The sequence below is a fragment of the Rhamphochromis sp. 'chilingali' genome, assembly GCF_963969265.1.
Source record: "Rhamphochromis sp. 'chilingali' genome assembly, chromosome: 17".
Classification (NCBI taxonomy): domain Eukaryota; kingdom Metazoa; phylum Chordata; class Actinopteri; order Cichliformes; family Cichlidae; genus Rhamphochromis; species Rhamphochromis sp. 'chilingali'.
In genome coordinates, this window is record NC_137944.1 from 17,990,152 (window position 1) to 18,005,058 (window position 14,907).

At 42.5% G+C, this 14,907-nt stretch overlaps 2 protein-coding genes across 5 annotated transcripts; both read left to right on the forward strand.

Annotated features, from left to right (window-relative positions):
• The first annotated feature begins 204 nt into the window (after positions 1-204).
• On the forward strand, positions 205-7,808 carry dclk3 (doublecortin-like kinase 3). Of its 3 annotated transcripts, none has more exons than XM_080863494.1 (7): positions 205-421; positions 1,547-1,758; positions 2,240-2,371; positions 3,735-4,919; positions 6,019-6,151; positions 6,236-6,403; positions 6,523-7,808. In XM_080863494.1, the coding sequence occupies exons 1-7, from the start codon at positions 355-357 to the stop codon at positions 7,233-7,235; spliced, it is 2,610 nt and encodes an 869-aa protein (XP_080719620.1). In that variant the 5' UTR covers positions 205-354; the 3' UTR covers positions 7,236-7,808. The 3 variants fall into 3 exon arrangements, with proteins under 3 accessions (XP_080719620.1, XP_080719621.1, XP_080719619.1); XM_080863495.1 differs by having other exon boundaries at positions 3,735-4,847; XM_080863493.1 differs by having other exon boundaries at positions 2,263-2,371.
• Positions 7,809-8,661: 853 nt separating this feature from the next.
• On the forward strand, positions 8,662-14,830 carry zftraf1 (zinc finger TRAF-type containing 1). Of its 2 annotated transcripts, none has more exons than XM_080862904.1 (7): positions 8,662-9,205; positions 9,460-9,809; positions 10,866-10,960; positions 11,639-11,782; positions 12,820-13,031; positions 13,181-13,359; positions 14,383-14,830. In XM_080862904.1, the coding sequence occupies exons 2-7, from the start codon at positions 9,522-9,524 to the stop codon at positions 14,593-14,595; spliced, it is 1,131 nt and encodes a 376-aa protein (XP_080719030.1). In that variant the 5' UTR covers positions 8,662-9,205; positions 9,460-9,521; the 3' UTR covers positions 14,596-14,830. The 2 variants fall into 2 exon arrangements, with proteins under 2 accessions (XP_080719030.1, XP_080719031.1); XM_080862905.1 differs by having other exon boundaries at positions 9,475-9,809.
• Positions 14,831-14,907: the final 77 nt, after the last annotated feature.

Sequence of the window (14,907 nt, forward strand, 5' to 3'; positions counted from 1 at the left end):
AAAGTATCAAGTTCGGGAGACACACACATCTAGATGCAACACAATGCTCACTGATTCAAAGTATTTTATTTTGACGTCAAACTCGCTGAGCTTCCGGTGTTTTCCCCTCTCCATCCGTTCAACTTGACCTGTATCCATAGCAACCACAGTAGCTACAGGGCCCTCTCTCAGAGCATCCCGTTACTTTACGTGAAAGCTAAGAGGCGGTATGACAGCAGTAGCTCATGGAGGAATAAAGCCGAGCAGGAAATAAGAGTCGCTGGTTTTTGAATATATTTTTTATCATTTGTGTTTTAATTTAATTCGCTGTATTTTTTTTTTTGTTTTTTGTTAAATGTTATTGTTTCGAAAGACATGACTCCCTCACAGAAAGCACGGTATGGATGCGAAGGGGGGCGTAACGCTAAATTAAGATTGCCAGGTGAGTCTTTGGTCGGGCTGAATCGAGTTTACGTGCAGCTAAAATAATTTAAAACTGAGTGTCTCAGCCAAAACTTTGAACTACAAAAGTAGGTGGGAAACATTCACTTTTAGCTACTAAAAAAATACAAATATTATTTAACTAAAATCTTAAAGACCCTTTTTTTCATAGAAACCATTCTGAAACGAGGTAAGCTTTAGAAAACGTTTTTATGTTAATTGATATTAATGGTCTCTGATATTCATATCCTCATATATTTGGGGCTTAATTAATGAGATTAGTAACACCTGTGTTATAACGTCATGCTAAAATGGCTCTTTTGAAAAAGGCTAGCCCGCAAAGGGCATGAAAAATAGTTAACCTCACAATATATATGGCCTAAGCTCAAAACACACACACACACACACACACACACACACACACACACACACACACACACACACAGAAAAAAGGCTGATTCAGTCTTCTTTGACTGGTCACAGCTGGCTCTTTATGGGACATGAATGTTTTTCTGTGTCCACTCTGAAAAGCTTTTTGAGTGTGTGTGTGTTTGCTCACATTTGGGGGAGGGGGGGGGGGCTGCTCATGCTGAAGGTAAAGTCTTGTGTCTTTGTCCGTTGTTCTTTGTGTGGAAACAAAACATAAAACCCACAGCTCTGCTGACTGAATGGATAGCATCTCTCTGTCTCACCGCATTGCCAGAAAGTGAAATGTCAAAGATGCTGTGTGGGTCTCTAATGATTCATTAATCATGCAGATTTTGCTGAGCCCTAAATAGGTCACACAAGCTTTTGTTGGTGTGGGCGTGTGTATATCTGTAACGGCTTTTCATGACTTAAGGAAGCCTAAATAATTCAGCCGACGGGGCAAGGTGCTTGAGGAATCTCAAATGGCCTTTGGACTCTGTAGGATGGAAAACACTCAAATCTGATCAGCCGGATTTGCTTTCACACTCACACAGGCTCACAGGATGAGGAGCGGGTGTTGTGTTACTTATGAGTTTCTATTGTATACAAGTCTACAAGAGATCTACCAGCCATGTCAACTTCAGTCAGTGTTATAGCACACATTCATAAATCCAACTTGGTTTCCGTGTTTGTTCCTCTACCCCTCCCTTTGCTTCAGGTCCTTCTGTACCCATGTCGAAACGTCCAGTTGGGGTCCCCCAGCCCTGGCCCATTCACCCTCATCCTGCAGAACATGCTCGCAGGTCCCACTTTCTTCCTCCACCTCCTCCTCTCCTCCCCCTATTCCACACCCGGCATGCAGAGGAGAGCGCTGAGCGGCCTCATCTGGTCACCATTGTCCGCCCATGTAGCCAAAGCACACTACGGAAGGTGAGCTAAATGTTGACTGTTTTTGGTAGCTCTTTAAAATAAGGCACAATCTTACTAGTGCCTCACAGACTATTTATGAGACATGTTATTACAACCATTTTTGGATTAAAACGATATCAAAAAATCCCCTGTGGTGACTTTAATGCTTTCTATTTGATAATAATGCAACACAATGATGGCTTGATTCATGGCAACTCTTCATCAGAAGTGCTCATACAGTCCACTGGAGATGTTTATCTAATGAAGAGAAGACCCAATAAGATAAAGGAAGTGTTAGTAGAAGAAAAGAAGGGACACTCTAAAAGTGATTCTTATTAATAGCTTAGAATCAACCTGATTTATTAACCACTTTAAAGACAATATTGATGATTTATAAATCCCTTCTAAAAGTGATGATTTGATGTTTTCAATTTCTAAGAATATAATTTAGATGGGATGAATTTCCTAACCTAACAGTGATTTTTGTCTCTGGGCTTGCAAGGTAACAGTATTGTTGAACCGCAGGGGTGTGGTGTCCTTTGAGCAACTGCTGTTGGATATCTCAGAGGCACTGGGATTTCCTCGCTGGCACAGAGCTAGAGTCACACGTCTTTACACAACTCATGCACGAGAGGTGAGGCCCAACCATGACCAGATTATCTTGAAAAAGGAGCAGGCAAAAATGTGCAGAAGGCGCCCCTATTAACCTCCTGCACCCCACACATTCAGTATACAGTTCAATGTAGAGATTTGTGGTCATTTACTCCAACCTCAATTCTGAAAAAGCTGGGAAACTGTAAAATTTAAATAAAAACAGAATGGAACGACTTGCATATTTTATAAACTGAACATTTATTTACAGTAGAGCATTGAAAATATATAAAATGTTTTAACTCAGAAAATGTACCATTTTTTAAGATCAAAGACATCCAACACAGATTTTTTTTTTGCCCTGCCTCTTGCACACAGAGATTTTTCCAGAATTTCTCTCTGAATTTTTTGACGATGTTATGCACTGTAGATGTTTGGATATTCAAAGTTTTTATATTTTTAGGTTAATTTTTACTATTTGATAATGATGTGTTTTTACATTGTTCTGAAATTCTTCTGTAATTTGTTAATATTTTTTGTTATAGATGGTTGAGCCATGTTACTGACCTGATCACAATTAACCTAAAGTTCTAAATTATTCCTCTGGCTGTTTCTTTTTAGTACCACTTAGTTTTCCAACTTTTGAGATGTGTTGCTGCTATCAAATTAAAAAAAGATCTGTTAATAAAATACTGTATAAGGCTCTGAGATTTGCAAATCATCTCATATGAATATTATTTATATTTGGCACATATTTCAGACTTTCAGACTGAGGGGGAAAATGTGCAACTATAAAACCCCATTTGTGCAAGGTGCACAGTTGTTGTTTTTTTCTTTTGTGTTCAAAAATGTTTTGAATGGTCTGATTTGGACACAGAGAAAACATATTTGGACATAAAGCAGTATGGTGTGTATGTAAAAGTGACAAAGACTGGGACTAGGGGTTCCAGGTCTTCAAGACCGTGTTAGGCTTTGCTGTACTCCACAACTGACTGACAAATGAACCAATATAAACTTAGCTAAGAATAAAAGATATTCAATGTTTTCTTTTCACAATAAGTTGCACATTTTTCACAGGTTTAATCTGAGAAGCATCCCTCACAGTTTGCTCTGTACAATGTTGAGCAAAATAATGCACATTGATAGTATATTTCTCAGACAAATAAATCATTGCACAAAATCTATTAACTTTGCTTTTATAATTAGCCAGAGCATTTTAATATAGGTTGCTACAGCCACATAATCACAGTACATGAAATTAAAAGAGGTGGAAAAGATCAAAAAGAAAAACATGATTTTATATTAAATATAAATATTTTAGCAGCCTTATGAAATTGATAGAATTTTTGCTGCAGATCTGATGTCTGTGAGTGTGTTTTTTTCAACACTGTCTCTGTCTATCACAGGTTAAGGGTGTGTGTGATTTTTTCCGAGGGGAGGTCGCCTTCCTGGCTCTTGGTAAGGCTCGTCCTGAGTTGAGCAGTGTGCAGGAAGCTTTGGAGGAATTATTTCCAGAACATTCACATTACCGATCAAGTGCGCAGCGGGCCTGGGAGAAGAGACTAAGGCCACCGCCAGATAAAGCAGCCAAGGCTGACAGTGGGTACAGCGAAGGGACCGACAGCAGTGGGACTAACCAAGAGACATGCCAAGACACAAATACACATGCCAAGCCTTATACTAATACTCACACATCTCAACATACAGACACACATGAGGCAGACAAATATAATTCTGACACACAGAAGTTTCATAAAAAGAATTCATGCAGAAAATCTGTTCACCTTCCCAACCACCTGCAGAGGCTAAATGTGAGGGGAGGAGTCAGAGTGCATCAGCCTTCTCTGATTGATCCTTTTAAACATGAAGAGGTTCCAAGAAATGCAGACATACCATCTCCTGCACTTTGTGAAAACTGCTTAGTGAGAAGACTTAAACATCAGAGTCCACAACCAATCAGTGTGCTATCAGCGAGGGTCCCACTTCCTCCTGTGTCAAAGAGGCAAAAAGAGCAGGAGGCAATAAAGCCGGATATCTATAACAACCCATCATCTCCTCGACCAATCAGCAGAGATGAGGAGAAGAGCCATATTCAAAGTGCAGCTCCAGACATTGGTGAAGCTCTTAAAGAATCACAGAATAAAGAAACCTCTGACCCCCCCACCGATGGCAGAGACGTCACCCTGACAGACATTGAGCAATGCTACGAATTTGGACGTGTGGTTGGAGACGGGAACTTTGCGGTGGTGCGAGAGTGCCGCCGTCGTGACAATGGTCAAACCCTCGCCATCAAAATAGTAGAGCGGACCAAACTGATTGGTCGAGAGCACATGATGCAGAATGAGCTGAGTCTCCTGGGGAGTCTGCGTCACCCTCGCATAGTGCGGCTGTTCGCTCACCACCACACAAACACTCACTCCTATCTGGTGATGGAGCTGGTGAGTGGAGGGGATCTGTTTGAGGCCATCAGTGACCGGGGAAAGTTTTCAGAGGCAGAGGCAGGACTGATGGTGTCAGATGTGAGTGAAGCTCTGAATTATATCCACTGCAAGAGCATCGTCCACAGAGACCTCAAGCCAGAGAACCTCCTGGTGGGTTTCAGGGTAGTGAGAATGATTGTTGGGTTCTCAAGGTCTTGTGTGTAAAAAATGGTAATCAAGCTTCTTTTTTTCATTTTAACATAATACTATTCAGGGTTTTCCCTGGCTTAAAAGGGGTCCTTAAGGAGGGTGACAACAAACATTAACACAATTGGGCCCCTGGCAAAAACACTTTGTTAACTTAGTTAGCAGAAGTCTGCCTTCTCATGTTATTTATGTTTCACAACATACATATTGTGTAACATCAATAATTACACCAATGAGACACCCACACCATAAAACCTAACATAAGTCAATATTAGTGGTTTAAAGCAGTGCATAGATGAGTTGGCAAGTGTGTGACACAATACATGCGTGCTAAAACAAAATGAAAATAACTCAAATGAAAGGATACTTCTGCAACAAAACACATGCATGCACACAGCAAAACATAACATCAAATAAAAGTACAAAGTATATTTTTTATGAAATCAAAACAGGTCGGTCATAGTTTTGTCGCATGCCCATCATGTTAAGTAACATTTGTTAAACTAATACCTTTCTAGATTTGTGGTTAGAATACAAAAATTAAAAAAACAAAACCCCAAAGCAAATAGATACAGTTTAATAATAATGAATAAACAGAGATAAATATAGATTAAAAAAAAAAACACTGCTAAAAGCAGATGGTAGTTGAGATCCTTTATGTGTCTAGTAATCTTAAGTCTAGCAGATAAGACTGAGCCTAGAACTGAACTTTGTAGTACGCTACACAAACTGAGGTTAGAAGGAGAACCGCCACAAAATGACTTTAGATTATAGCAGCTATTCTTCAAATTTTTCTCCCACCAACACTCGAGTTTGACACACTCTCTGACTTCATAAACCAAAACAGCCACATCAACACAAGTGTGCTGTCAGATCATCATACAAGTATTATATATAATGTCTGTAGAGTAAGAAAGTGCAATTATTTTTTAAACTCCAAGATGCACAAAAATGTCAACGGGATAAATATTTTGATGACCTCAAAGACTCAAAAAATTCAAACCCAACTTTGCCTCCATGGCTCACTCCGTCTGTGTTTTATTTCACCTACTCCCTTTCTCAGATAGAGCAAGTCGCTGCTGGCATCTGCAGGCTGAAGCTGGGAGACTTTGGTCTTGCCATGGTTGTAACTGAGCCAGTCTTCACCATATGTGGCACACCCACATATGTAGCCCCAGAGATCCTCTGTGAGACAGGTGAGGACTTTATGTGACTCCTCTGCCTGAATTTGGGTTGCGTTTTGTTATTCTGAAAAGTTGTACTTGTTTTTTGACTGTCAGGTTATGGTGTAGCAGTGGATGTTTGGGCTCTGGGTGTGATTCTCTATATCCTGGTGTGTGGCTTCCCCCCATTTCGCAGTCGTAATCGTGACCAGGTAGAGCTGTTCCAGCTAATAAAGCAGGCACAGCTTAATTTTCCATCCCCCTACTGGGACCCCATATCAGAGGGTGAGTTAAGTATAAGTGTACAAGTAAAAGTAAAAGTACTCGTGTAAAAGTGTAAAAGCAAATATGTGTATACACACATATTTACAGCGTGTTTTTTCTCTGTGTGCACTCGTGTGCAGAAGCAAGAGGCCTCATCCGAGCTCTCCTTCAGCCGGACCCCACCGTGAGGCTGACAGCAGAGCAGACCCTCCTGCATCCCTGGGTGAAAGCAATGGCTTCAACTTGCAAGCAGAGGGCGCTCACAGACAAAACTCCGAGAGACACAGAAGCCACTGAAGGAAAACCAGAAACAGTCCAGAAACCACCTAAAACAAACACAACAGAATCACTGACAGACAAAACAAGAAAACGCGCCATCAATGAGGAGAACGCACTGAAGGAGCTCGGCAGACAAGATGAGAGACAAACAGCAATGAGCAGTGGAAGAGGACAGGATAAGAACAAACCAGCAGAGCAACATCTAGTGGAGGCAAGCCACTTATCCCCACAGGACGGAGAGCACACACCCTCAGAGGCTTCGACTGGTCAACATAAACCAGAGGCTGCCTCTACAGATAGACGAGAAACACAGTGTCCAAGTCCAAAGCTGCTGAACTCTAAATTCAATCACCTTGATTCCCCCACAGCAGCTGAAACTGAACTTCTACCACAGATTAAGACACAAGCAAAACAGACCAGAATGCAGACACCTACAGGTTCTACACCTCCAACCAACCCATCCTCCACCCCTGCTTCCTCTCTGCATCAACAGAACTTAACTTCTGCACCGCAAAACCATAACAAACCAGACGCACATGCCACCACCATCGCCCACCCTCCAACTCTGTCCTGATGTTACTGTCAATCTCCCATTTGTGTGATGAGATCAGGGTCATTAATTTCATTGTTCCGGACAATACTGTTGATTTCTTGGCAGCTGAATCCTTCAATGGCCTGCAGATGAAGCGATTTTTACTCTCCTGGGGATGAATATGGTCGGATTAATGAGGCTGGATACATCTCATAAATGTATGTAATCCATTTATCCTGCAATCAGAAACTAATCACCGTGTTGTGTAATGACCAAGTAATGACCAAAGCACTGTCTGTGCAATACTGTGAGAGAAGGATGGAAAGGAAAATAGTGAAGCGCAGTTTCTGATTTTTTTACATGCTGGTGCATTAAAAATGCATTTTTTAGTCAATTTTTGGTATTTTTTCTTTTTCTTCTGCAAATTATGGTTAACTTTGAGAGTAAAAGGTCATGTATGCCACTGGTTTTAGTAGTTATTTTTAGCTGTAAGCTGAAGCTGATCCAGCTTCCTTTTATACTTGATATACTTTTATACTAGATGTTCTTTCCTAGAAATCTGTCTTATTTATCTAGCAACATTAGTTTGTTATCTGCTCATGAAATAAAAATATACATACATTTGTATATTATTTGTCCAAATAAATTCTGTTGGCAATACAGTGTGTTGGGTGTAACCAGCTTCTGTAAATTTGAGTTTATGTTACTGATCCTGTGTGATGACAGACAGCCATCTGTGGCAAATGGGTATGTGGTAAGCTCAAGTAAGTAATGAAGATTGCCCAACACCGCTAACAGGGTGAGCACATAGGGCTACTGGGTAAAGTGTGTGTACATAGCTGAGTGGGGCTGCAGGCCATTCCACACAGACCAAATAAGGCAGATCTGTGTGTCCAGTGGGAGTGGTTAGATCTGTCCCTCCTGACTGCAAACAGCTGACCTTCTGACATCCTGCCCACCCCACCCAAAGCAGCCAAAGCACAGGCATAACACCCCCATCCTTTACATATGAAACCCTCCCAGCCCTCGGTGCTCCTCAAACAAATATCTAGGACATGCAAACGCTTATAAATGCTTATGGCTTCGTAGTGGTAGTTATTCGAGCACTACATGTTTAGGGCTGAATAATTTATGTATCCTTAATAAGCAACATCAGATGAACCCGGTTTGATAGATTGCAGCAGGGATATAAACATCGAGTCGGCGTACCAGAGTACCGGAAACGAGGTTATTTTAGTCAAAAGGTTTTGATAAAAGTTATATTTATTTGTTTGTTACACAGCAGTCTTATTAGTAAATATGTTATCACGGTGTTATAATATATACAGTTTAAATTATATAGAGCATGTGTGCTTTGGTGTAGTACCCTAATTTCGTCGCATATCAGGTTTTAGTCACCTTTCAAGCCCTGCCATACGCTGACCCACAGGTGCACACTACGCATGCGCCTTTAAAAACTCTTTAAATACCCCAAGTCATCTGCCACAACAAAACATTCCGCTGTCAGCCCATTCACGGCTGTGCTATAGTAGTTACTGGCGCATAAGAGGCCCTGGCAGAGACAGACAAATATTTACTTTCATATCTGCGTCTCTGCTAGTAATCTAAATCGAGAACCTGTCTGAGTATTAACGAAATTGACCTGGAGTCGTAAAAGGCTGTGTGGGGTGAAGTCGGGGGGAGACGGACAGGAGAAAAAACCCCCCCAAAAAAACAAAGATGGCTGTGTAGCTAGAGAGACAAGTCCCAACGGAACTGTCTCCAGCAGCAGCTTTAATCACCGACACGTCCCGCGAGTCCCGCGGACAGTCAGCCGGTACCGGAGCAGGGACGCAGGGAGCAGCCGAGCCGGGCCCGCTGGTGTTGTAAGCCGCTGTCATTGCGAGTAACGGCGTCGAGAGAGGGCACCAACAGCTGAGAGAGCCCGGGTTGTTTTTGTTCTGCCTGGGCAGAGGGAGAGGACTGCTGTGTTTTTGTCAACGTAGCTAGCCGCATAGTCTGCTAGCCTAACTGTAAGTCACCCCCCTCCCCCAAAAAAGTCGACATTTAATTTATCAGATAGTCGTGATTACATTGTGCACATGCTGTCGTTATTATTCATTAATTGGCGTGTTAAGATACAAGTTTGTGAATGTAGGGTCGCGTTAACAATAAGTTGGCCTGCATTCCTTCCTGACTGCCGAAGCGCTAGCATAGCTCACGTTAGCTTGCTGTCAGCTGACCGTTAGCTTGACAGGTGGTAAGCTAACCCCGAGCTAACCTGCAGGTATTTCGGGCTCAGCCTGGTCGCGGCAGGTACATAACAGGCTTTTCAAGAAAGCCACCGTCATGTCTTCACTGGAAGAGCGAGACGTAGGCGTTGCGGCCGCCCCTGGCTCCTCCTCGGCCGGCCTAGGGGTCGGGGCCGTGGGGGTAGCTGTGGAGGCTGTCGCTGGGGTCGCAGCCATGCAAGAGGAGGTCGCGATACGTCGAGAAGGGCCCGAGCCAAACCCAGACGAGCCACCCAAGAAGAGGGTGAAATTACCCGAGGGAGAGGCAGGGAAGCTGGAGGAGAGACTGTACTCAGTGCTGTGCTGCACCGTGTGCCTAGACTTGCCCAAGGCGTCTGTATACCAGGTAAACATGTTGTCAATCACAAATCTGGCCCCCTCCACCCACCCCACAACCCCAAACAAACATCAGCACACCAGCTCAACCTCATAATAGAAGTTGCCCATGTGTCCCCAGCCCTCAATCCCCACTGTCAACCTGTTGAATGTGTTGGCCAGCTCCATTTATTTTTAGTGATACTGGATCCGACAAAGGCCCCAAGTGTCAACAGCAGATTGAGCCATGAGGCCAAGAGACCAGACACAACCAGGCCAGGTGGTCAGCTGTACTGGCTCAAGTTTATAACATAATACTGTGAATTATCCTCAGAGAGAGAAAGAGAGAAACAGAAAAACTACATCCCCAACCCCTCATAAGACTCCCAAAACCTAAATCGGAATAATCTTTTGTCCTTTCCTTGATCTTTACCCCAGCTTTCTACATAATAACCCCAAACTTCTCTTGTCAATGTCAAAGGAGCACATTTGCTAAGTCAATCATTGTCCAGGTAGTCATCTGCATTTACATGCCTGACTACACAGTGTTAATCTTTAACATTTATCGGTAATATAAACACAACGCTATGTTCTTTCAATACATAATATTCTGCACATGCATCCAGATATATTGTGCTAGGTTTGTTAAGCCCAGTTTCACACAGAAAATGACATCATTTATGTAAAAAGAAGTATAGTTTCTTCTTTGAGTTATAATCTGTCAGATATTTCACAGAAAGAGGCAGACAGCCTGTTCAGCAGATATAGCCAATTCAGTATTACAACTTAACCAAAATTATAAATAACCAAACATTTAAGCAAACGTGTTGAATGGTTTTACACTAAATTATTTGTTGTAATATGAATATAAATTAAACTGACCACTCTTTCATATTTATAAGTTGTTCCAGTTTATTATTTAAATAAACCCATGTAACATATGATCTGTTATTTTATTAATATTTGACACATTTAAGTCAATATTTATTCTCTAGGTTTCTTCCTGTTTAACAACATCACAAGATAATTTATCACTTTCCTCAGACCTTCTGATTGACCCGTCAGCATCTTGTTTTTGTCCTACTAGTGTACCAATGGACACCTGATGTGCGCTGGCTGTTTTATCCACCTTCTGGCTGATTCCCGTCTGAAGGAGGAACAGGCCACATGTCCCAACTGCAGGTAAACCAGCAAATAAAATGCCAGTGTGGATCCCGATTTTGGGGACCGGTAAGTTAAGCTTAAGGGTGACATAAATTAAACGTGACTCGTGAAAGAAACGCAAAGGGGTATGTAACGTCGCATTCGCAGGGAGATGATCAAACAAACATATAATATATATGAGGATCAAAAGAATTTGGATTTATAATATTTAAAAAAAGAAAACATATAGATGTTAATAATCGCTGTATGTGTGACAATGTTCATACAAAGTTTAGTGCCACCTGTGTACCCAGCTATTATGGATCTACAGTCATTATAGTGAGAAGAAGCTGCTGGAGTAGATCCAAATGTTTAGAAAGCATGCTAAACAAAACTATAACCAGCGACATTTGCTGCTTAATATTTTATATTTCATCTTTTGCTTGTTAGCACTGGGCCTCTTATAAGAGAAACATTCTCACGGTTGAATTTTTAATTAGGTTTATTGAAGCATGTTTGTCTGACATCTGAATTTTTGCACAAACACAAAAACACCTTAATTAGTTTTACTCAGCCTTATAGTACGCTTGGCAACAAAAGACATAGTACTCAGTGGCTCTTGGCTTTACTTTGCGTCAGTATATTCTACATACCTCAAATCTTAAATATACCCCTGCCCTGAGGTGTGATTTATGCTTTTTCTCCCTGTTTGTGTAGGTGTGAGATCAGCAAGAACCTGTGCTGCAGGAACCTCGCGGTGGAGAAGGCTGTCAGTGAGCTGCCGACAGACTGTACCTTCTGCCTAAAACAGTTCCCCCGCTCCAGCTTAGAGAGACACCAGAAAGAGGAGTGCCAAGACAGGTACACACACACACACACACACACACACACACACACACACACACACACACACACACACACACACAGAATGACAGTTTTTCCAAGTTTTGCAGCACTTGTAGCCAGAGAAAGTGAGAAATGAGTTCCAGCCACTTTTCTTACAAAAGGCCCCAAAAGCATCAAATGAAGTGGGCTCAGGAGAGTAAACATACGGACATATGACAGTAGCATGATAGTGTGTGTGTGTGTGTGTGTGTGTGTGTTGACGCGCTGCAGGATCACACGGGGTTAATGTGGTGAAGCAGCTACTCCAGAGGAGAAAAACCACTAACATGATTACAGACTGCACATTATCTTGTATGTGATACTCATGGCTCCTTATGAAGTCCTATGGGGTTGTTGCTATAGCGATAGGTGACCCTGCTTAGAATACTGGTATCTGTGCGAGTGTTGCTATGACGACTGCCGTTTCGCCAGGTGTTATTTTTTTTGTTGTTTTTTTTTCTTTCCCCTGGTCGGGTCACACAGAAAATGACGGCGGTCTCCCGCGAGGAGGCGCTGACGTTGGCTCGTACCCTCGGGGCCGTTTGCTCATTAAGATATGAAGTTTAATACGGCATAATTACAGTGCATGATTACAGGTGTTTTTGTTGGGAATCCTTTTTAAATGTCCGCGTAGGCCAAAACTTTCCAGTCAGAAGGTTGACTTATGTAAGCATGGCTTCAATTAGGCGTGCCTCATTGCAGAGACTAACTAGTACCTTTCACATTACTAATAGCGCGCGTCAACATGTTCTCGCTGAAAAGCACCGCTATAAAGGATGTAGCTAATATGAATACATGCATTTATTCCTTGTGGTTGGGTCTCATCTTTAGTGCAGCATTAATTTTCTTTAGTTCCCAGCGCACATTAATTAATACCTTTGGTGACTGTAACGTCCAATCACTACACGTGTCACGCATTTATCACAAAGGACCTGTGGAAAGGATGTCGTTTATGTACACCCACGCCTTTGCTTCCTTTGCGCTCAGCTGTTTCCCCACCATTATCTTGCCAGGGTGACACAGTGTAAGTACAAGAGGATCGGCTGCCCGTGGCAGGGTCCTTTTCATGAGCTACCAGCACACGAGAGTGAGTGCTCACACCCCACGAAGACTGGAACAGAACTCATGGGAATACTGGGAGAGATGGACCAGAGCCACCGCAGAGACATGCAGCTGTACAACAGCATCTTCAGCCTGCTGTGTTACGAGAAGATTGGGTTTACAGGTAACCCCCCCCCCCAAATAAATAAATAAATAAAAATAAAAAAGAGGATAAAATTGTTTGGTGATATCTGTGCCTGTAATTCAGTTTTTGTCCTCATCACAGCCTTTCTCCTCCTTTCTAATTCATGCTGCATTTGTGTATCCACCCAGAGGTGCAGTTCAGGCCGTACCGCACTGATGACTTCATCACTCGTCTGTACTATGAAACGCCGCGCTTCACTGTCCTCAACCAGACGTGGGTGCTGAAGGCCCGCGTGAACGACTCCGAGCGCAACCCCAACCTCTCCTGCAAGCGCACCCTCTCCTTCCAGCTCATCCTCAAGAGCAAGGTACACTCGCTACCCACTTACTTTATTTTTAGGTTTCTTCACGCTTGCTGGATTTCACTCTTCGCCTGATGTGGTTTGAATGGAGAGGTTTGGAGACACTTAAGGTCCTGGAACTGACTTTACAGACAGATAATCAACTCTGTTACCATGACTCTAACGTGACTCTTGTACCATTTGTGCAAGAGACAAATTTCAAACAGTTTTGGAAAGAAGAGAAGAAGAGGCTAAGGGGATATTTGGTTTATCATGGTAGATTAGAGTATTCTCAAGGTACTTCTGTTTGAACACAGACGTTACCATGTGCGCTTCACATTACTGAAACTCGTCAACCATTTTGGGCTGCATAGAAAATTCAAATGGTTTCTGAAAGATGAGAGCCAAGAAAAGAGCGTTACGGGTTTAGGCAGATTGGTTGTACACACAATGATTGTTATTTAAAACTTCAAGGGAAGTCTACATTTATTTAGTTTTAAAAGACTTTTGGTTAGAAGAGACTAACCAAAAGGTTAGAAATAAGGCAGGTTAACAACCCCAAGACCCCTGTCTAAATGCACAGAGAAGCTGCGGTAACTTCAGTGTCAGTGGTCACTGGGATTGCATGCATACAGTCTCATAAAATAAGGCTTAAAAAATGGCTTCTCCCCACACATGTGCACATTTTCACAGCATTATGGCTGCCTTTACAGTTACAGTGAGACATGCCTGAACAGACCAAGAGTGTTTTTATGTGTCATTTTTTTACATTTTCTCTTTTTTGTGAAAAAAGCAGCAATATCTAAAATCACCACCAGTTATTGCATTATGAGGGCGAGGAATTCAGTTATGGAGAAGAAAATTTGAGGTAATAGAAGAGCCCATGGGCATTTCTGATGATAAATGTGTATGTCAGCGATACTTTGAAGTTGCTTATTCTCGCCAACCGACTGATCAAAGTTCAGAGATTTTCAGATGAGTTTTCACTGTAAAATTTGAGCTCACGAGCTGGAGCCGGCCCCCTGCTCTAACCTGGATGTGTCTCCACAGGTAAACTCGGTCCTGGAGTGCTCCTTCCTGCTATTGAAGGGCCCCTACGACGATGTGTGGATCAAGCCGGTTATCCACCACCACTCCTTCAGCAACGACACCAACGAGACCGACTACGTCCCGCTGCCCATCTCCGACTCGGTGGAGTGCAACAAACTGCTGGCTGCCAAAAACATCAACCTGCGCCTGTTCATCTTCCAAGTCCAAAAATAAAGAGGAGCGAGAGAAGGAGGAGGAAGATGGAGCAGGGGTGGGGTGGGGGTGAGGGGTCAGAGAGAGGATGTGATGATTAAAGAGAGACACCGCAGAACCATTGATACCTCTTAACACAAAAACAAATACATGAACACACACCTTCACACAGGGTACACGCTTCTACACACACACACACACACACACACACACACACACACACACACACACACACACACACACACACACACACACACCACTAATTACACATACCTCCTTTTGCTTTTAAAAGATAGTGAGACCCCTTGCCCGAGAAAGCTGTGAGTTGCTATA

Bases quoted from the DNA above. Each gene is read 5' to 3' on its own strand.
- dclk3 (XM_080863494.1), top strand. From the start codon at position 355: ATGACTCCCTCACAGAAAGCACGGTATGGATGCGAAGGGGGGCGTAAC. The intron at 1,759-2,239 runs GTGAGCTAAATG...TGGGCTTGCAAG, and splicing joins GCCAAAGCACACTACGGAAG to GTAACAGTATTGTTGAACCG. The intron at 6,404-6,522 runs GTGAGTTAAGTA...ACTCGTGTGCAG, and splicing joins CTGGGACCCCATATCAGAGG to AAGCAAGAGGCCTCATCCGA.
- zftraf1 (XM_080862904.1), top strand. From the start codon at position 9,522: ATGTCTTCACTGGAAGAGCGAGACGTAGGCGTTGCGGCCGCCCCTGGC. The intron at 13,032-13,180 runs GTAACCCCCCCC...GTATCCACCCAG, and splicing joins CGAGAAGATTGGGTTTACAG to AGGTGCAGTTCAGGCCGTAC. The intron at 13,360-14,382 runs GTACACTCGCTA...GTGTCTCCACAG, and splicing joins AGCTCATCCTCAAGAGCAAG to GTAAACTCGGTCCTGGAGTG.